This window comes from Phyllostomus hastatus, unplaced genomic scaffold, assembly GCF_019186645.2.
Source record: "Phyllostomus hastatus isolate PE091 unplaced genomic scaffold, TTU_PhHast_1.1 phas_contig_38, whole genome shotgun sequence".
Taxonomy (NCBI): Eukaryota; Metazoa; Chordata; class Mammalia; order Chiroptera; family Phyllostomidae; genus Phyllostomus; species Phyllostomus hastatus.
In genome coordinates, this window is record NW_025333869.1 from 24387126 (window position 1) to 24409345 (window position 22220).

Here is a 22220-nt window from a genome sequence, read left to right on the forward strand (position 1 = left end):
CTTTTACAGCCCAGACTTAGCACCCTGCGACTTCTGGTTTTTCCCAAAACTAAAATCACTTTGAAAGGGAAGAGATTTCAGACCATCAGTGAGATTCAGGAAAATATGACAGGACACCTGATGGTAATTGGGAGAACTGTGTGAGATCCCAAGGTGCCTGCTTTGAAGGGGATTGAAGGGTCATTATCTTATGTACAGTGTTTCTTGTATCTTGTACCTTCTTCAGTAAATGTCTCTATTTTTCATGGTATGTGGCTGGATACTTTATAGACAGACCTCATATATTACATAAATACAGTATATATCATATAGAGATATAGCATAAAGAAGACTACATGGGATCTTTGTACACTTTAAAAAATAATTATAAAAGTGAACTATTTAGCTAACCATTACCCAGGATACAAAAGAACAGTTCATCACCCCAGAGTCTTCCAGGTTCCCCTTCCTGATCATAGCCATCTTCAACCTCAGGAGATTAAAGTACCATCTGAAATTTTGGTAATAATCATGATTATGTGTATCACTAAACAATTTATTTTCCCTGTTTTTGAGCTTTATATAGATGAAATCTAACCATATATATATATATATTTTATGATTTCCTTTTCACTCAACATCGTATTTGTGAGACTTATTGTATGTTACTTGTAAAGCATTTTTGGGGGGATGTAAATATTCCTAAAACTTATTTCATAATTTCCTATCTTATTTTTTAAATATTGTTTTATTTTGAAGTAAGAAATATATAAAAAAGAAATGTTCACTTTAAAGAATAATTATAAAGTAAACTTCTATTTATTCATTATCCAGATTAGGAATTTGGACATCGCCAGCCCCCAGATCCTTCCACTCCCGTGTGTTTTGTTCCTATGACAATTCTCTCCCTTTTTTCAGAGATAACCCCTATTTTGACTTTTACAATGATCAATTTCTTGGTGTTCCTTTAAGTTTTACATCCCTAAACATTATGGTTGAATATTATCTTTTTAAATGTCATAAAAACAGAATACAACTGTATTTTCTTTTGTGTCTATTTTATTTTCAATTTTGTTTTATTATTATTATTTGTAAGATTTATCTTTGTTGTGTATTTTGTAGTTCATCTTTTTGTTAACATATTGTATTCTATTACATGAATTACTTTTTTTTTTAACTATTTAAATGTTGATGGAGCCCTAGCTGGTGTGGCTCAGTTGGCTGGCATGTCATTGGGTAAACTGGAAGGTAGTGGGTTTGATTCCAGTCAGAGTGTGTACAAGAAGGTGTCAGATCCATGTTTCTCTCTCACATTGATGTTCCTTCTCCTCTCTCTCTCTCTCTCTCCCCTTCTCCCTCTTTCTTTCCCTCTCCCTCCACCCCCCTCTTTCTCTCAAAAGCAATGACAAAATGTGTTTAGATGAGAATAAAACAGATATTAATGGACGTTTGGGTTATTACTAGTTTTCATTACAAAGAGTATTGTTATGAATACTCCTGTACATATCTTTTGGAATATGTTTGAATTTTTCTACAGTGAAATTATAGTGTTAAAGATATTCATGTCTTTATTTATCAAGATAATGTCAACTTTTCTAAAGGGATTGAGCCAATTTATGCTCTCAACATCAAGCATGAGAGTTGTCATTGCTCCACATCTTTGTCAGTGTAGGGTATTGTGGCCTTTTTAATTTTACCAGACTGTAAGTTGTGAAATATTTGATGCAAATTTTCATTTTATTATCTTGAGAATACTGTTCAGCATCTTTATAGATGTTTAGTGGCCATTTGGATTTCTCTTTTGCCCATTTTCCTTTTGATTTTTTTTCTCATTTTGAGAAACTAATATTATAGTCTGGCTATTAGTCCTTTGATGGTAATATGAGGAAGAACTCTTTTGTACCTCTCTGGACTCAACTTTTTACTTTCTTTTTAGAGTCTTTTAATATTGTCTTTTATTTTGTCTTCTGTGGTATCTTTTACCATGACATGCATTTTTTACTGACACTTTTAATATAATATACCTTTCAGTCTTTTATATGTAATGTTTTTTGGTAGTGTTTGAAAAAACTTCTCCTACTCTTATGTCATAAAAATATTCTCATATCAGCTTTACATTTTTTCCTTTTTCACTCGTGTTTAATTCACTTACAGTTGACATTTGTTTATTGTTAATCTGTGTCTTTCTTTATGCACACCTAATATCCCAGCTCCATTTATTGAGAAATACTCCTTTTTCTGTTGATTTTCTACCCCACCTCTGTTGTACATGAAGTATCTGTATTTATGTGGATCTGTCTTGGGCCTTTTTAATTTTTTCCATTGTTCTGTTGTACTGTGTCAGTACCACATTGTTGTAAGTATTAAGACTTCTAATGAGTTTTAATGTTAGGGTAGCTTCCACTACTTTGTTTTTGTTTGTTTGTTTGTTTGTTTAGCATGTTTTAGCATTTCTTGGCCTTTTATACTTTTGACTTATTTTAGGGTAGTTTATCCAGGAACACTAAAATCTCATTGGGATTCATTGGGATTGCATTGATTTTGTAGTTTAGTTTGGAGGAGAATTGCTGTCTTTACAAAAAAAGTGTTTTTCAGTTTATTAGCATGCTGTATCTCTACATTTATTTAGGTCTTAGACCTTTAAAGAGGTCTTTCAATGAAGTCTTGTGATTTCCTCAATAAAATTTTACACATCTTTTATTAGACTCATTCCTAGAACCTTTATATTTCTGCTTTTTATTTCTTCTCTTTTTACTTTGTTTTTATTTTAATTGTTGAGATAGATACTTTATTTTGTTCTTTTTTTTAATAAGTATTTAAAGCTAAATATTTTCTTTTCAATAGCACATCCCACAGGTATATTTAAGAACCAACTGTATTTAGATTTATTGAAGTATAGTTTACTTACAATAAAGTTTATCCTTTTTTTGTATTCTCTATGTTTTGAGAAACACAGTAATATATTCACCACAATAATCAAGATACAAAGCAGTTCCTTCTCCCCAGAGGAGATTGCCTTATGCCCCTTTATTTCACCCTCTTCACCTTACCCCCAATCCCTGGCAACCATTGATCTGTTTTCTCATGTGATTGTTTTGCCTTTTCTATAATGTCATATAAATGGAATCATATAGTATATAACCTGGCTTTTAAAGCTGCTTTAAATTTATCATATAGTAAAACTGACTATTTTTCTTAGTTCTCTGAAATTTAGTGCATGAATTTTAGTAATATATGTTCAGTTTACTACCACTGTGATCAGGATACATTAAAGTTCTGAAATAACCCCTTTATGCTATCCTTTTGTAGTCATACCATCCTTTACCTCTATTCTCTGACAACCACTGATAAACTCTCCATCTCTAGTATAAATAGAATCATATAGTATGTAACCTTTGAGACTGGTTTCTTTCACTGCGTATAATACTTTGAAATTCATCCAAGTTATTGCATGTATCAACAGTTTATTCCTTTTACTGTAGTTATATTCCATTATATGGGTATGCCACAGTTTGTTTATTGTTTCAACTGTTGAAAGACATAGTTCTTAGCAATTATAGACCTTTGGTAACGTTCATACAGGTTTTATGAGAATGAAATTTTTATTTCTCCAAAGTAACTACTCAGGAGTGGATTGTTTGATCTCATGGTAAATGCATATTAAACTTTATGAGAAAATGTCAAACTGTTTTCCAGAGTGACTACCATTTTGCAGTCCCACCAGCAACATATAAAGGATTCACTTGTTTTGTATTCTTGCTGCACTTAATATCGTCATTAACTTTTTTTTTAGCCAAATAGGTGTGTAGTGGTATCTTATTGTGGTTTTAATTTGCATCTTGATAATGGGTAATGAGGTTGAACACTCTTTTATGTGCTTGTTTTTATGAATTGAGCTGCTGTGAACATTCATTTACTGGTTTTTGTGTGAACATGCTTTCATTTCTCTAGGATAATTACCTAAAATTCAACTAAAATTTTCATAAATTGCTAAAGACCAATTTGAGGTATTTTTAGAGTATAGAATCTCTAGAAACCATAGATACAAGGAGAGTTTATACCCACACACAGGCTCTTCTCACTGGATATCAACCAGGAGTTCACCAGAAAGACTGGGGAAAGGGTGAGACAGAGAAATCCCCTCCCATGGATTCAGCTCATTGTAGGGAAGCATCCACTGCAATGAGAAAAGCAAAAATGTTATTTCAGACTCTTTCCCCCTAAATAACAAAAAAAGCCCTTGGACACTCGGGAAGGATAGCAAACCCTGTCACCCCAGAGTACGGGTAAAAATTCACTGAGTCTAGGAAAGGGGGAAAGTCCTCCAACTTTGTTCTTTTTCAGTACTGTCCCTTGAGATTCAATGTGATTGGTCTGGCCAAGATGGAGGCATAGGTAGATAAACTTTGCCTCCTCACACAACCAAAAGAAGGACAACAAATTTAAAAACAAAAACAACCAGAACTGCCAGAAAGTCAGACTGTGTGGAAGTCTGACAACCGAGGAGTTAAAGTAGAAATATTCATCCAGACTGGTAGGAGGAGAGGAGGTAGGCAGTTGGGGTGGAGAGGATGCACAGGAAGGTGGCGGCTGGAGGACCTGGCAGTCCCACATTTGTGTGCTGATAAACCAGGAGGAACAACTGGGGAGCGAGACAGACCGCACAACCCAGGGTTCCAGCGCAGGGAAGTAAAGCCTCAGAACCTCTGACTGAAAGTACCTGTGGGGGTTAAGTGGCTGGAGAAACTCCAAGCCTCATAGTAGAGTTCGTTGGAGATACCCACAGGGTCCTAGAACATACATAAAACCACTCATCTGGGAATCAGCACCAAAAGGGCCCAATTAGCTTGTCGGTAGTGGAAGAAGTGACTGAAAGCCTGCAGAGAGACTAACAGATGGCATTGTTCCCTCTCGGACCCCTCCCCCACATACAGTGCCAAAACGAAGTGACATGGGTTGCCCCACCCTGGTGAATACCTAAGGCTCCACCCCTTACTACATAACAGGTGCACCAAGACACAAAAATATGGCCCAAATGAAAGAAGAGATCAAACCTGCCACCAAAATACAACGAATATGAAGAGATAGCCAGCCTATCAAATGTACAGTTCAAAACATTGGTAATCAGGATGTTTGCAGGCATGGTTGAGTATGGTCGAAAAATAGTAGAAAAAGTGAAGGCTATGCAAAGTAGAATAAAGGAAAATGTATAGGAAACCAACAGTGAAGGGAAGGAAACCAGGACTCAAATCAATGATTTGGAGCAAAAGGAAGACTAGACATTCAACTGGAACAGAATGAAGAAACAAGAATTCAAAACAGTGAGGAGAGGCTTAGGAACCTCCAGGACAACTTTAAACATTCCAACATCTGAATCATAGGGGTGCCAGAAGGAGAATAGTAAGAGCAAGAAATGGGAAACTTATTTAGAAACATAATGAAGAGAACTTCCCTAATCTAGCGAAGGAAATAGACCTCCAGGAAGTCCAGGAAGCTCAGAGAGCCCCAAAGAAGTTGGACCCAAGGAAGCACATGTGAAGGCACATCATAATTACATTACCCAAGATTAAAGATAAGGAATCTTAAAAGCAGCACGAGAAAAGGGTATAGTTACCTACAAAGGAGTTCCCATTGGACTATCAGCTGGTTTCTTGAAAAGAAATCTTGCAGGCAAAAAGGGGCTGGAAAGAATTCAGAGTCATGAAAGGCAAGGACCTACATCCAAGATTACTCTCTCCAACAAGGCTATCATTTAGAATGGAAGGGCAGATAAAGTACTTCCCAGATAAGGTCAAGTTAAAGTAGTTCATCATCACCAAGCCCTTATATGAAATGTTAAAGGAACTTATCCAAGAAAAAGAAGATAAAAAATGTGAACAATAAAATGACAACAAACTCACAACTATCAGCAACTGAACCTAAAAACAAAACAAAACAAAAACAAATGAACTGAGCAAACAACTGGAACAGGAACAGAATCACAGAAATAGAGATCACATGGAGGCTTATCAGCGGGAAGGAGGAGGGGGGAAAATGGGGGAAAAGGTACAGGGAATAAGAAGCGGAAATGGTAGGTACAAAATAGGGGGAGGATAAGAATAGTCTAAGTATAAGAAATGGAGAAGCCAAGGAACTCATTGTATGACCCATGGACATAAACTAAGCTGGGGCAATGCTGGTGGGAGGGGTGGTGCAGAGCAGAGGGGAATAAAGGGGAGAAAAAGATAGGACAATTGTAATAGCATAATCAATAAAATATATTTAAAAAATAAAATGAAAGGGTATAAATAAAAATGCATTTGTAGAACAGATAACCTAAATTAATAGATTACTATTTATCAGCCTTAGTAATCACATGAGGCTAGTTTTTAGCCATTTACATTAACCTTTTTGCCAAATGACTATTGAGTTACAGTACATGATCTCACTTAATAATTTTTAAAGGACAAAATATTTTTTGAATACGCATTCTTGTTTTGTAAAGAGGAGTCACATTCCCATGATCTTTCTTTCTGAATAAATAAATTTTGCTGGCCAAACAAAAAAGAAATTCAATATGATTTTTTTTTTTAAAAAAAGGCTTTATTCTTAAAGAGCTGTTCTATGTTCACAGCAAAATTTAGGGGAACCAGAAACAGATTTCCCATATATCCTCTTCCTTCGTATATGCATAGCCTCCCTTTTTATCAACATCCCCTACCAGAGTGGTACATTTGTTACAATTGATATACCTGCTGACACATCATAATAGTCCAAAGTCCATTGCTTACATTACACTGCTCTCTTGGTGTTGCATGGTCTATGGATTTGGACTAATGTATATTGACATATATCCATCATTATGGTATTACACAGAGTATTTTACTGTCCTAGAAATCCTTTGTGCTTCCTCTATCATCCTTCCCTCTACCCCAGCCCTTGGAAACCTCTGTTCTTTTTACTGTCTCCATAGTTTTGCCTCTTCCAGAATATCATATAGTTGGACTCAACAGAATATAGCCACATCAGATTGGCTTCTTTCATTAGTACTATGCAATTAAGGTTCTCCCATGTCTTTTCATAAATTGATAGCTCTGTTTTTTTAGTCCTGAATAATATTCCATTATCTGATGTACCATATTTTATTAACCCATTCAACTACAGAAGAATATGTTGGTTGCTTCCATGTTTTGGCTATTATGAATAAAACTGTTATAAACATAATATGTGTAATTTTTTTCCATTGACATATGTTTTCATCTCCTTTGAGGAAATATCAAGAATTGCAATGGCTGGATCATATGGTAAGAGTATGTTTGGCTTTGTAAGAAACCATCAAGCTGTCTTCCAGAGTGGCTACATTCTTATCAACAATGAATGAGAGTTCCCATTGCTCCACATCCTCAACTATTTGGTGGTGTTAGTGTTTTAGATGTTGGCCATTGTATTAGGTACATATTAGTATCTTGTTTTAGTTTGTATTTCTCTGATGCCATATGATGTGGACCATCTTCATTGGCGAGGTGTCAATTCCATATGAGTTTTAAGGTGGATTTTAGGGTTTCCTTTAAATGCTAGAAGTTGTTTATTTCATTTTTAAAGAAGCCACATACATCTCCATCTCCTAATTCTCTTCCTTATCTACATTAGGTAAATCTTTTGGTCCCTGTTCAAATTTTTTTAATTTTCTGCCAACTAATACCAATGTTTTAAGCCTCACCTGAGGATATTTTTTTCATTACCTTTAGAGAGAAAGAAAGGGGGAGAGAGAGAGAGAAACATCAATTGGTTGCCTCCTGTATGTACCCCAACCAGGGACCAAACCCACAACATAGGTGTGTGCCCTGGCCGGGAATCGAACCCGCAGTCTTTTGGTGTACAGGACAATGCTCCAACCAACAGAGCCCCACCAGCCTGGGCCAGTGTTTTAATGTTTTGATTTAAAAAAATTTTTATTCACACAGGCTATTTAATTTTGTAATGGATGTTTATTATATTGCTTGCCTTTATTGTCTTTTGTTAAAAGATAACAAAGCAGGAATTGCAAATTTCTAGAAAGGTGACTTTGTGGGAATTAATTGCCAGATTAAAGTATTTGGAGAGGATAATGAAATCTGACGAGTGCTTACTCGTATAGTCTTCTTATAAGGTGATAGTGAGGGGTCACTTGTTAAGGTTACTAGGCAAGCAAATTGAAGGTAAAAGGAAAAATAATGAAATGTCTTTCTTGTGCCCTAAATGTCAGGTGTTAAATTCAGAGTAAGGAATTTCTACTACCTTTAATATATGAAATTTCTTAACAAATGAAGAGAATGAAGAAGCATCATTGTATTGTGTGACTGATAGAGTAATTAAAGTGGAGTTGAAAATGTTTTAGGCAACAAAGAGTATAGACTTGGAAGATAGAAAATCCTGGTTTTTAATCCCAGTTTAGTTACTTATCAGGAAAATTATATGATCTGATTTACATTTTTATAAATGCTTTATTTTGAGCTATAACTCACCTACCATATAATTTACATATTTAAAGTTTACAGCTCAGTGGTTTTAGTATATTCAGAGAGGTATGAAACCATCACCAGAATTTTCATTGTCCCAAAAAGAACTTTACCAATCTACTTTCTGTCTCTGTAGATCTGCCTCTTCTGCAGTTTCTGATGTGTGTTTTTAAAAGATTACTCTAGCAAGTGTATAGAATGAAGCAAGGAGTCCACTTAGGAGAGACTGTTGGAGAAATCCATGCTTGATAGGATGGGCCTGGCTGCGTATAGTGGAGAGAGAAGTTTTTGGATTAGCCTACTGTTTAGAAAACTGTGACTTAAAAAATAGCTTTAAAATAGTCTCTTTTGATAGAATATTTAATTTCTATATAAAGATTATCATTATATATAATATACAAAGTAATGATTTTATTCTTAATGAAAGGCTTCAGATGCTACGAGGAAGACCAGAGAAGCTTCACATACAATATGTGAGGGAATGTTTATCAGTAGAATATTGGGTATTCAAACCTCTGAAGCTTACAGTGTAGTATGGCTTTACAAAGTTCATGTCAGATTGGTCCTGCTTTTGAGAAAGGCTAATGTGATTAACTTAATAGTTTTACTCCCCAGTAGATTAGACTATATATTTAGGTTTAACAACTGATATCACACTCTTTGGATTAAGCAAGGTGTAACTGACATTCAAGGTCAAAATAACAAATTTATGGTTAAGAAATACATAAAAATTGCCCCATTTGTGAGACTGCCTGGAAATAATTTGTATATTAGTTTTCTAAATGACATCTGCCTTTAAAAATAATAATAATAATAATAATTTTTGTTGTTCATAGGAGCATTATCTACAATAGCCAAGATCTGGAAACAGCCCAAGTGTCCATCAGTAGATGATTAGATAAAAAAGCTGTGGTACATTTACACTATAGAATACTATGCAGCTATAAAAAAGGGAATTCTTACCCTTGGCAAAAGCATGGATGGACCTGGAAATTATTATGCTAAGTAAAATAGCCAGTCAGAGAAATACAAATATCTAATGAACAAAATTACCATATTTTGCCATGTATAATACGCTTCTATGTACACCCACATTTTTGGCCCAAACTTTCATGAAAAAAGTTGTTTATTTTAATTTGTTACTCAACTATTTATTTATTTATTTATTTATTTATATTTAGATGTTTGTTTTTTGTATTATGAAGGAATTTTAACATTTTTTAACATATTATGGTACAAGAAATTTTATGTGACAAATAGTTACAAAACACAAGAACAGACACAAATATACTACCCACATATAATGCACATCCTTATTTTTCCCTCAAAAATTTTGGCAAAAAAGTGTGCATTATACACAGCAAAATACAGTAACCGATAAACAGAATAAAACCAGAGGCATGGATATATGGAACAGACTGACAGATCTCAGAGGGGAGGGATGTGAGAGGGACTGGATAAAAGAAGATGAAGGGATTAGTTAAACAACATATATGCATAGCCCTTAGACGGAGAGGACAGTGTGCTGAAGGCCAGGGGATGAGCAGTGGGGTTGGGTAGAGGTGGGCCAAGGTGTGGGGGGAATGGTTTCTATAATAGCATCAACAATAAAAAAATAAAATAAATAAATAAAGCATGGTAGGGGAGAGTAATGGGGAAAAATTGGGACCACTATAATAGAACAATTTAAATAAAAATAATAAAAAATGAAAAGGGTTTTAAACTTAGACACGCATGCCTATATTGTGCCTATATTGTGTATTCTTAGAGCTACTTTAACTTTTCTAACTATTCATACATTTTCATCACATGAAATGGGTAGAAGTAGAGAATTTAATCAAATACCATGGAGAAAACAGAAACATTTTTAACAGAATTGCCACTCAAAGAAAAAAAAAGTGATACATTAAATGGTTTAACAGGTGCAAAAAGAAAATGCTTTCACAGGTGCACTAAAGAAATAAATTATTTTTATACTATTTTAAACTATCTAGAGAATCAGTGTTTTACTACATTATTTAAATTTTAATTTAAGCCAAACTTGACAGAGATGGAAAAATAAGACTACAATCTATAATAAATACAGATGCAGAAATCTTTAATGAAATACGTAGTCAGAATCTTAAACTCATGTTTTAAGAAATTTATTTACCATAAAATTGACTTATTTTTTGCATTGCAGTTCTGTAAGTTTTAACATTTGTCCAGATTTTTGTGGCTATCATCACTGTCTGTGTATAGAATGTCACCCTAAAAATCTCTGTGTAGTTCCTTTGTAGTCAAACATTCTACCTACTGGTAACCTCTGGCAATCTGATCTTTTCTCCATCAGTATAGTTTTACTTTTCCAGAATGTCCTGTAACCTTTTGAAACTGGCTTCTTTCATCATCATAATACCTTCAAGATTCTTGTTAAGCATGTCAATAATTCATTCTTCATTCATTGATTGATTGCTGTGTGATATTCCATTATGTGGATCCATTAGACTTTGTTTATCCATTCAGCTGTTATTTCCGGTTTTGATGATCATGAATAAAATTGCTATAAACGTTTAGGTACAGGCTTTTATATGAACATAAGTTTTAATTTCTAGGGTAAATAGCTAGGAGTATACCAGCTTGCTTTCCCACCAACAATGTATGAGTGGTACAGTTGCTCTGTATCTTTGATATTAAGTATTGTTGGTTTTAGTATTGTTTTTGTTTTTTAGACATTGTAATAGATATATAGTGGTAACTAATTGTGGTTTTCATTTTCACTTCTCTAATAGCTAATGATGCTGAGCATTTTTTCATGTGCTCATTCACCACTTATATATATTCTTTGATGAAGTATCTATTCAAATCTTCTGCCCATTCTTTAATTGGTTTGTATATTACTATGATTATAGGAAATTCTAAAAAATGCACACTCATCTCTAGGGCAGTGGTAGTACTGGCACTGTGCAGGCACTTAAAACTCTGAGAAAGGGGAACTCTTCTTTCTGACCAAAGGACTGTGGTTTCAAAAATGTGGGGAGAATTCCTATTGATTTTTTTTTCTTGTCCTCTAGCACAGTAGTTTTCAACTAAACCAGATTATTATCCCTTTCCCCCAGGAATATTTGGCAATGTATGGACACATTTTTGGTTGTCATAACCAAAATGGGAGGGGGTGCTACTGGTTACTAGTAACACCAACCTAGATAAAGGGAGAAGAAACTTTGGGATAAAGAAGAAAGGAGAAGTAAGGGTAGGAGATCTGAAAATCTTTGAGAGTTTTTGGCTCTTGAGAACTTTTGGGAGATGAAGTGATACTTCTGTGAATCTTTAACTTTTCCATCACAGAATCACAGAATGTTAGATGGAAAAGAATCTGGGAGACCATGTAACGTGATTCCCCTAATTGAATAGATAAGAACACTGAGACCAGATAGCATCCAGAGTTTAAATTTGAGTACCTGGGATTTAAATTTAAGACTTCTAAGTCCAAAGTATTGGACTTTTTACACATTATTGCTTCCTTCTCTCTTTTTGTGTTTAGGAGTACTTTCTGTTTACAAGAAGGCCAGGTGAGAGCTGCAGGCTAGGGAAAGATGAATGGAGGCCTTTAGATTACCATCTATGTTGACTTCTTGTCCAGCAGAACCTCTGTATTGGGATAAAGACTGGGCATTTGTGTTCTCTTTGTGTTCTGACTTTGTGCTAAAAGTGCCTTGGGATGATTTGAAGCTTTCATATATTATAGAAGAAGAGAGAAAGGAAGAAAAACAATGGAGAAAAGAAACAGGGAATAGGGTTGTGTTTCATGGGTCTAGTAGAATGCTCTGAAACCATTGTTTCAGACCCTAACCTATTTACAAATAAATTTTGATGTGGTATTATTTTAATATTTCATTTTTAGGTGCTAACTTTTTTCAAATCTGGTCAGAATAGTTCTGGTCTTTTCTCATACCGGCCTCAGGATTTTAGTATACTTATTCACTCCTGTAATGATTATATACATAGGAGGAAAATATTAATGGTTATTCTCTGTTTATGGATGCATTTAACTGATCTGTAGAGTTTAGCGGAGCAGCTTAACAAGATATTTTGAGAGCTGAAGTATTTTCTTTACCATTCTTACCCAGTGTCACATGTATGTTTTTATTTTGTTAGCTCCTCTATTGTCTGTACAAAATAGAAATGTGATAACTGCTAGTATCAGCTCCTCAAAAGGCTATAACTTAGTTTTCCATGTCTCTGACAGTCTCAACCAGGGTTCCTTAGCTGAACCACAGAACAACAAAAATTATTTCAGTGATTACTTTCTCAATTCTCCTTCTGTTTGCACAGATCTACCATTCTAAAGGTGTAAGAGAACAATTAGTTCATTGCCCAGTGGATGTCTTTATTCTCTCATGGAACACCTGTTGAGAAAGCCTGCGAGAGTTCAGTAACTGTGTTTTGTCATTAACTCACCACCATTGTCACATAGGGAAAATGTGGGTTGCAACTGGTGAAAGAGTGCACTGAAGGAGGACTGCAGGGATTTTTATCTGTTTTATCCTTTTTGGAGACATATTGTGAGCAGTCATAGGTGTAATTGAGTATTTTCTCAAAGAATATGAAACTTGCATAGTGATTGTAATCGACTCTAGGCAAATTATTATTTACAAGTGGAAAATACCTTATAGAAGGAAATACTTTTTTAAATCCATAGACTTTTTTTTTAGCAGTTTTTGATTCAAAGAAGAAAGTTGGGTGAAAAATAAGAGTTCCCATATACGCCTTCACTCTGTCTTCCAGTTCCCTACTCTTCTTTTTTTAATACTCACCCAAGTATTTGTTTATTGATTTGAGAGAGAGAGAGAGAGAGAGAGAGAGAGAAACATCAGTGTGAGAGAGAAACATCAATTGGTTGCCTCCCGTACACGCCTTGACTAGGGATTGAACCTGCAACCTAGCTTTGTGCCCTGACCGGGTATTGAATCTGCAACCTTTTTGGTGTTTGGGATGATGTTCCAATCAACTGAGCCACCTGGCCAGGGCTCAGTTTCCCCTTTTTAACCTTTTGATTTCATGTAATGCATTTTTACAATTGATGAGCCAATGCTGATATATATATTTAGAGATTTTATTTGTTTATTTTCAGAGAGAGAGGAAGGGAGAGGGAAAGAGAGGGAGAGAACATCATTGTGCGAGAGAAACAGCAATCTGTTGCTCTTATACGCCCCCAACTGGGAACCTGGCCTGCAAGCCAGGCATGTGCCCTGCCTGACAGGGAATCAAACTGGTGACCCTCAATCCACGGAGCCACACCAGCCCTGGTTGGTATATTATAAGTGATGTACATAATTTACATTAGGGCTCACGCTTTGTGTTGCACATTTTGTAGGTATTTTTTTATTGTGGTGAAAAATACAGAACATTAAATTTATCATCTTAACCAAATGTACAGTTTAGTAGTGTTAAGGGTATTCACATCGTTATATAACAAATCTCTAGAACATTTTCCTTAGAAAATAACTTTTAAAAATGTACTGCAGGTATAATATATATGAGGCTGGTAAAATTATGGATTTATTTCATTTTCATTTTTCAAACTTTCTGTAACATTAAAAGAAAATACTTCTATACTGACCAGCAGCTTACCTGGGAACCAAGAGGCGGCCTGGGGTTGCAACGGTCAGGCATCACCTCATTGAAAAATATGACTCTTAATTTCGAACTTGGAAACCTCACCTTTGCCAAGATGAAAGGTTATCTTCATTGGCCAGCTTGAATACATGAAGTTCCTAATGGAGCTGTAAAACTGCCCACAAAGAACCCATTTTCTTTTTGGAACTCACGAGACTGCTTTTGTAGACCCAAAGGGTATATTCCCTTACTCAGAAAATGAAGTATGGGAAACCAAATAAATGAAAGAATTTAATGAAAGTTTATGGGAGATAGGTAACAATCTGAAAGTGAAATTTTCAGGTCAACAGGCATCAGCTAAACAATCAAATGTGTCATCTGATGTTGAAGTTAAGAAAAAGAAACTAGTGTTTCAAAAAAAGATACTGACCATGAGGGAAAACCCAGAATGAGGATGTGACTAAAGCAATTGTCACATTAACCACTCAGAGCTGCTAGAAGAGGGAGAAAGAGAAAGGTAGAAATCAAGGAGGGAGGAGTAGTGAAAACAGCAACCGCATCTATTAATCTAAAAGTGAGTCCTAAGCAAGGACACCCTGCAGCTACAGAGGGCAAGATTCCAAACCAAGGTTTGGAATTGTTTTACCATTCCAAAATGGTAAAACAGACCTGTCCTTCAGAGAGTGACACAGTAACTGAAGAAGACAAAAGTAAGAAAAGTGTCAAGAGTAAAAAAAACAGCTTTAAAAGAGTGAAGAGGGTCAGAGGAAGAAGATAAGCAAAGGAAACAGCCAGACAAATAAGGAGCGGAAGAAAAGAGCTAAATCAAAAGAGGAAGATGATTGAGAAGAGAAAAGGTGGAAGACATTTTCAGTCTGCTGTTAGAAGGAATGTGCTGAATGGCCAACATTTGAAAGAAGCAGCAGATAGAACATGCAAGCAAGAGGAACCAATGGAAAGTGAGCACCAAACAACATGTAAAACTACTATAAGAAAAATCTCTCACATCTTGGACTCAAAGCATTAATCTAGTTACTGAATAGAAAACACAACGGGAGCAAATGAGATGAAGATCTTGAGAGAGACTCATTAAACTCATTTCACCCTCCTCACCCCCTTTCCTGGAAGAGCATTCCATATTCTAAATTGAGAACTTCATTAATGGCATTATTACTGTGTTTTGATTGTTAAATATCTTGTAAGGTACAAACTACATCCTAAGGTCAGCAGCCATCATGCCTCTTAAATTTTTTTATTTCAAGCTTAAAATTAAGTTTTGTGTTTGAAGATTAGAATAAGCTCAGATGAAGATAGTGACTGTACTTATTTTGTTTAGAAAATATAAAAACTCAATTTTGTTTTGGAGTTAGGTATTAAACTGGAATAGCTGTTATACCCCAGAGAATGGGAACAGTTGTGCCCTTCCCTTGACATTGCTTTGTTAAGTGTTTAGAATCTTAATTGTTTTAACCCTGAGAAACATAGCCTTATCAAGAAAATAAAACTGAAACTATAACCAAATTTTTATTTTATTTATATTTATCCTCACCTGAGGAGACATGCTCATTGATTTTAGAGAGAGGGCAAGGAAGGGATGGCGGGGGGCGGACATCAATATGAGAGAGAAACATCAATGAGTTGCCTCTCGTACATGCCCCAAGGGCACTGAACCCGCAACCTAGGCATGTGCCCTGACTGGAAATTGAACTCACAACCTTTCGGTTTACAGGATGACATTCCAACCAATTGAGCCACACCAGCCTGACTAATTGACATAACATTATATTTATTTCGGATGTACAATATAATGATTTGATATTTGTATATATTGCAAAATGATTACCATAACATCTAGTTAACATCCATTAGCATGCATAGTTACAGATTTTTTTCTCCTGATGAGAACTTTTAAGGTCCACTGTCTTAGCAACTCTCTAATATACAGTACAGTATTATTAACTGTGCTGCACATTACATCCTCAGGACTTGCTTATGTTAAAACTGAATGTTTACACATTTTGATCACCTCCACCCATTTTGTCCATATCTCACCCCCCACCTCTGGCAACTACCAAGCTATTATCTGGCTTCTTTCTTTCTTTCTTCTTCTTTATTTAAGATTTTTCATAGAAGTGAATCTTATACTGTATGATATTTGCCTTTCTCTTAGCATAATGCCCTCAGGGTCTACCCACGTTGTCAGGAATGGCAAGATTCCTTTCTTCTTTATAGCTGAATAACATTCCATTGTATATATCAATGAAAATATACCATATTTTCCTATCCATTCATCCATTGCTGGACACTTAGGTTATGGACATGGCTTGGCTATTGTAAATAATGCTGCACTGAATATGGAGGTATCTCCATGATATCTCTTTAAGATAGTGATTTTGTTTCTTTTGGATCAACACCCAGAAATGAAATTGCAGATCTCAACACATTAGCTCATCCTGGAGGTTTTAGAAAATTTATAATGGTCATCATTGTTTCTGTAGCTTCCTGGGTGTTATTTTTTAAATAGACTGTTTCTTTGGTTGATTTACTTTTTTTTTCCTCCTCCACACTTTGCTTTCAGTGCAGTTATTCAGGAAAGGAAATTGCCACTCTTTGCTTATTCCTTCACCAGCCATAAGTTTCAGGTTTTATTATTGCAGTAAAAAAGCTGTATGGGGCGGGTGTGTGTGTGTGTGTGTGTGTGTGTGTGTGTGTGTGTGTGTGTGTGTTTTGAGAAAGTGAACCATGGAGGTGCTTGATAGATGAAGCAACGTTCAGAGTATCAGAAAGTTGAGTTCTGTAGAATATTGACATTTTCCGTAGCATCTTCATTTAGCATGAATATGTGCAAAAGTTCTGTGTCAAACTTAACATTTCTGTGAGATGATTCTTGTTCCTACAGTGATTATTTTTACTGTTAGAGACTTGTATGACTTAAATTAACTTTGCATTCTCACCCAGATTATTTAAAATAGTTCTTTGCTGAACAGAGTTAGCTGAAGTGTGAGCTTTCCTCATTTGTTGTCAGTAATATCACTCTGAGGTATGAAAATGCATCTTTTCTAGACGTGAATGTTAATCTCTACTGTATTTTGGCAGTCATGCTGGTGTCTTCAGTGCAGAACTTTCAAGCTGATTAATTTCATTTAAAGTAAATGTATGCAGATCTTTTAAAAATTATTTGGCATAATTAAAGCCTAAGATATTTCCAGTAGCATATTCCATTCCTCAGATGAAATGACAAAGCAAAAAAAAACCAAGTCTTCTAAGATAATACAATCAGCCAAACTCTTCTGTTTGGGTAGAAAATGCTTATCTTTTTTTCTACCCTAAGTAAATCATCTTCCTAGGAGACTTTCTTGAGACATTTCCAACTTTTAACCTATTGCAATATTTTCTTTCTTTGAATCCCTGTTAATAAGTTCTTGTAGCTCTTACTTTTTTTCCTGTCTTGCCTTATGATGTGAATAGGCCGTATAATCCCTACCAGATTATAAGGTGTTAGAAGGTAGAGTGTGTCTTGCTTATTTTTGTGCCTTTTGCAGTGCCCTCACAATGCCTTGCTCAATAAATAGCGAATGACTTAAATGAAGTAATGACAGTTGGACATTTTGGATTATGTGAAATTTGCTTAAACCAGTTAGGCTAATGTAGGATGCTATGTCATTAATAACCATTCAGGATGGTTTACTTCTAACAAAAAATACAAGATACTTTTACATTTGGTTTTTCTGAAATAAACTCTTAAAGCCAGAAAAAACATAGCAATAAGTACTGCCTGTGCTTTGTATCTTCCAGAATAGAGTCTTAGTTAAAGCTGGTTACTTAGTTGAACCTAAGTTTTTTTTGGTATCTGCTCTAGTGTAATTGATTTGTGATCTCCTTGGCAAGTTGACAAGTATACATTAAAACAATTTAATAAAAAGGTACCATAATAAGTGGTACAGTATTTTAATTGTATAGAAATTCAGAGGAAAGAAATGAAGAGTGATAATGATTTTCCCTAACTCTTATGGATGAGGTGGAATTTCATTTGAGCCTTAGGGAAAGTTGTCCAAGAAATAGAACAGAAATTGTTTGTCATGCTAAGACACTTAGAAACAATGATAAAAACAATTCAGAAAATTCATTATCTTCATTTCTAGTCTAATAGCCTATCTATTATATAGTCATTACATTTATCATTATTTGGTATTATTTAACTTAACATATTTCTATTTAAATCAATAAATATTTGAATGTGTTTAATGTCCAAATTATTGTATTGGGTTTCATATATTATATTAGACTCAGTATTCATGTTTAAGCTTTAAGGCAGATACATAAGCCCAGTTAGTGAGCTCTGTGGGGTTTTTAATTATGAATATGAAATCAATTATGAAAATGTGTTAATTATAATAGTTCTTGTAGTCTGTACAAGGAATAACTTGGCCAGCTAATCTGAAACAGCTTAAGCCTGCCCTCAGAAATCCATATATCTTAAATACAGCAATAGCAGATGCTCATATTTTTGTTTTTCTCCTATGTTCATGGAAACTGTTATTTTTGTACATTGCACATCACTTGGGGATATCACACACCCTTTGCAAAGAAGCATTGCAAATATCATTGAAATAATTATACTTGTTTATGTTTGTATTACTCCCCAGTATGTACTTAATAAGTTGTTCCAGGTTGTAGATTTAGTAAAATAGATTAAGAAAAGGTGTATTCATCTGTGTTGTGAAACAATGAGGTAATTATGTCATTATATTGCAGTTGAATTGGGCATACTGTCATTTTTCATATGAATTTTTGACATGTTTACCATTATAATTCATTTATAATTTCAGGGATTTTTTTTCTGTATTCAGAAGGGTAAATATGACAGAATGATGTGTAATCTTGTTCTCCAGTAGAGTGTGAAGATGAAACACTTCTGGGATATTTCTGAGAACTTTGTTGCTGTTTAAATTAAAAGATTCTTTTCTGTAATATAATGAATGAATAATGTATTTAAGTATTTTGAAAGTATAACCAATCATTAGAAAGCAAAATGTTGGGTAGAAAAAAAAACCTTCTCGGGCCTTGACTGGTATGGCTTAGTTGGTTGGGTGTCGTCCAGCAAAGCAAAAGGTCGCAGGTTTGATTCCCAGTCAGGTCACATGCCTGGGTTGTAGGTCCAGTCCATGGTCAGAGCGCATACAGGAAGCAACCCATCTATGTTTCTAGTCATTTCACCTACTTCTTATATGTAGCCAACACCCCTCTAGCTGTTGACCTGGTGGTGGTTCTCAGAGTAGGTCGGTTTGCATATGTTCCGTGGGGGCTCTTTATATGACCTCTTCCAAGAGACTGGCTGTTTCTTTCGTCACCCCGACCCCCACTGGTTTTTACAGCCAGAAGTTACGAGGCTTTATTTTCCCTGTGCTGGAACCCTAGGCTATGCTGTCTGGCCTGGAGCTGGGATCACTTGCTCCCTAAGAGTCCCTTCTGGTTTTTATCTGTCATGCATGATGTGGTACCTCCCTTTCCTCTGGCCACAGCCACCACTGCCCAGGAGTCCCTTCTGGTTTTTATCTGCCACGTGTGATGTGGGACTGTCCTTTCCACTGGCCGCCGCAACCACTGCCTCACTACTGCTGCCACACTATGTCCTCTCTGCCCCTCCTACCCGTCTGGGTGAATATCCTTTAAATACTCAGTTGTTGGACTTCCATACAGTTTGATTTTCTGGCAGTTCTGGTTGTTTTTTGCTCTGAGGTTAGTTGTGATCCTTCTTATGGTTGTGTGAGGAGGTGAAGCATGTCTACATAGGCCTCCATCTTGGCTGACTATACTTTTGGCTTTAAAGGGAAGCTCAGAGCCAAGTAGGGGAAGAAAACTTATATATGAACAAATATGTTAATGGCCATAGGAAGATATGTACAAGGTACGAGATAATTTAAATTAGGAAGCAGGGAACTAAAGGGGTAGAGCGTGGATACTTTGATTTGAAAGTCATGCAACCAGAAAGAAATACCTGTTTTTCTTTCATTCTGCTTAGTGAAATAAAAGAGTGAGGGATTCTACTCTGGCCTCAAGATCATCGTCTAAAGGAAAAATATCACCTTCTGTGAAATGGAATGAGGTACCAGAGATGATCCTAAGTCTTTTGGGATGCCCCTGATATTTCTGTCACTTGATCAAAATCTATACCATGCTGAGGTTCAATACTAAAGAAAAGTCTTTGCTGACTAACCTGGTCTTTCTTAATTATTTAATTCTCAAACATCTATATCCAATATATTTATATGTACTCAGAATGGAAATGTATCATTTCAGAAATGTTTCATGTGTATCTTGTCCAATTAGAATGTAAAGAAAAATTTTTGGCCTTTTAGGTCTCTTGTAGGGCTGAATAGTAGGAACTTAATTTTTGTTGAATGGGAACTTCCCATTAATTCTCTTAGATGCTGGATTAATGAACTTTTGCTGTGGCAGTAAATGCCCCCACAAATTTGGGGGCTTATAATAATAAACATTTATTTCTCACTAACATTAAGTAGGTTGGCTGTGCTCAGCTTGCTTACCTGGCTCGACATTACTTGCCTCTCTGCTGAGGTCTGTTCATTGTAGAACCCAGGACTACCTGGGGCATTATCTGCTCTTGGTAGAGTGCAGGGGCGCAAGATGTCCAACAGCAATAGCTCTTAAAAGAATTTCATGGAACTGGCCCACAGTTTATTGGTCAAAGCTAAGCATTGAGCAAGGTACACACCCAAAATAAAAAGAAAAGTATTATTTGCCTGTGGGGTGAGGGTGGGAGAGTGAATGTTCATTGAACAGTATGACCTAATTCAGATGTTTCTGAATTAAAACAAAAAATTAAAGAGGTGACGTTGTAAGTATGAAACAAAAGAAATCTGGTGGGGAGGAGGGCTTCCAAGGGCCTGCGCATGAGAAAAGATTTAATTACACTTGAATTACTTTAACAAGAGTCGTATCAGCATTACGAAGTGTAGGGGGCAGCAAAGTGTCCTAGTTAAAAACTGGGCGCGTGAGTGTGTGTACTCTTGGTTCAGATTCAGGATCTACCGCTTCTAGCTATACAGTCTTCAGCAAGTCACTGTATCTTAGTATCCACATCTGTAAAATGGATGTGCCACTTATCAAATTGTTGCTTTTAAGCTCTAAATTCATCTTTCATTGTCTTATTTGTTTTATTGGATATTTCTCCCTTGCCAGCTTTTGAGCTTTGTCAGTAGTGGGACCAGAGGGAGACTAGAGAAGGAAGAGGTGTTACTCCCTGATTCTAGTGTGATCTTTATTGCATGTAGTGGCCCGCAGCAGCATGTGGGACACCCAGTGGCACTCGACTCCTAGGGAGTTCTAGTGGCAACACTCCTACATGCAGTTTCTGAATGAGTTTCATACTATGGCATCTCCCCATGGGCACCTTCCTGAGTTCCACTGGCATGAGTTCCAGCAGATGGCTTTACAGTGAGTTCTTTTGGTGTGGCACTTATATTTCTCAGATTTCCACGCCTGTGTCCTCACCACAAGGTCTAGATCTCAGCTATGCTGGGAGTAACCCCTTTATAGATTTATTCTCTTGTTGGTCAGCATTGGTCCTCAAAGTAGTAGCTGCTCTCCATATCTGCTGTCTGTATACCTCTTAGTATTTAGTCCCCTATTGTAATTAATAATGCTGTATATTAATTTTTCCCTGTGAAAATTACTATGTGGTTTCTTGTCTTCTAATTGTACCTTGACTGATATATCAGGTTTGTAAATAGTTCTCATACAATTGTGCTGAGTACTAAATGGGATACTTGGTATTGCAAAGTGTTTAAAATACTGTCTGCCACTGAGTAAGTACTTACATTTGTTGGTGAAGTTGATACGGTCATCATCATCAATATCATCACCACTGTCCTACCACTAGTTAGGAGTAACATTTCTACTTTTTGTTCACAGGATGTTTCGTCTTAAATCACTTTCTGCACTGGCAGAACTGGCCCTGGGTTCTCGATGGTACCATGGAGGGTCACAGCCCACTCAGATCAGGCGGCGACTAATGGTGGTGGCTTTCCTGGGTGCGTCTGCAGTAACTGCAAGTACTGGTCTCTTGTGGAAGAGGTGAGTGTTATCTGAGCATCCTTTTCTTATAGGTACTCTGAGTCTTCTAGTTGTTTCTGTTATCTGAAA

The 22220-nt window shown here is 35.9% G+C and overlaps 1 protein-coding gene and 1 pseudogene across 4 annotated transcripts in view; both read left to right on the forward strand.

Moving 5' to 3' along the window:
- MICU1 (mitochondrial calcium uptake 1) overlaps positions 1-22220 on the forward strand; it is a 231387-nt gene that overhangs the window by 16809 nt on the left and 192358 nt on the right. For all 4 annotated transcript variants that reach the window (XM_045842201.1, XM_045842198.1, XM_045842199.1 and 1 more), the window contains exon 2: positions 21990-22151. In XM_045842201.1, coding sequence (XP_045698157.1) covers positions 21991-22151 — 161 coding nt within the window. In that variant the 5' untranslated portion in view covers position 21990. The remainder of the gene's footprint in view (positions 1-21989; positions 22152-22220) is intronic.
- LOC123821102 lies at positions 14128-15081 on the forward strand (annotated as a pseudogene).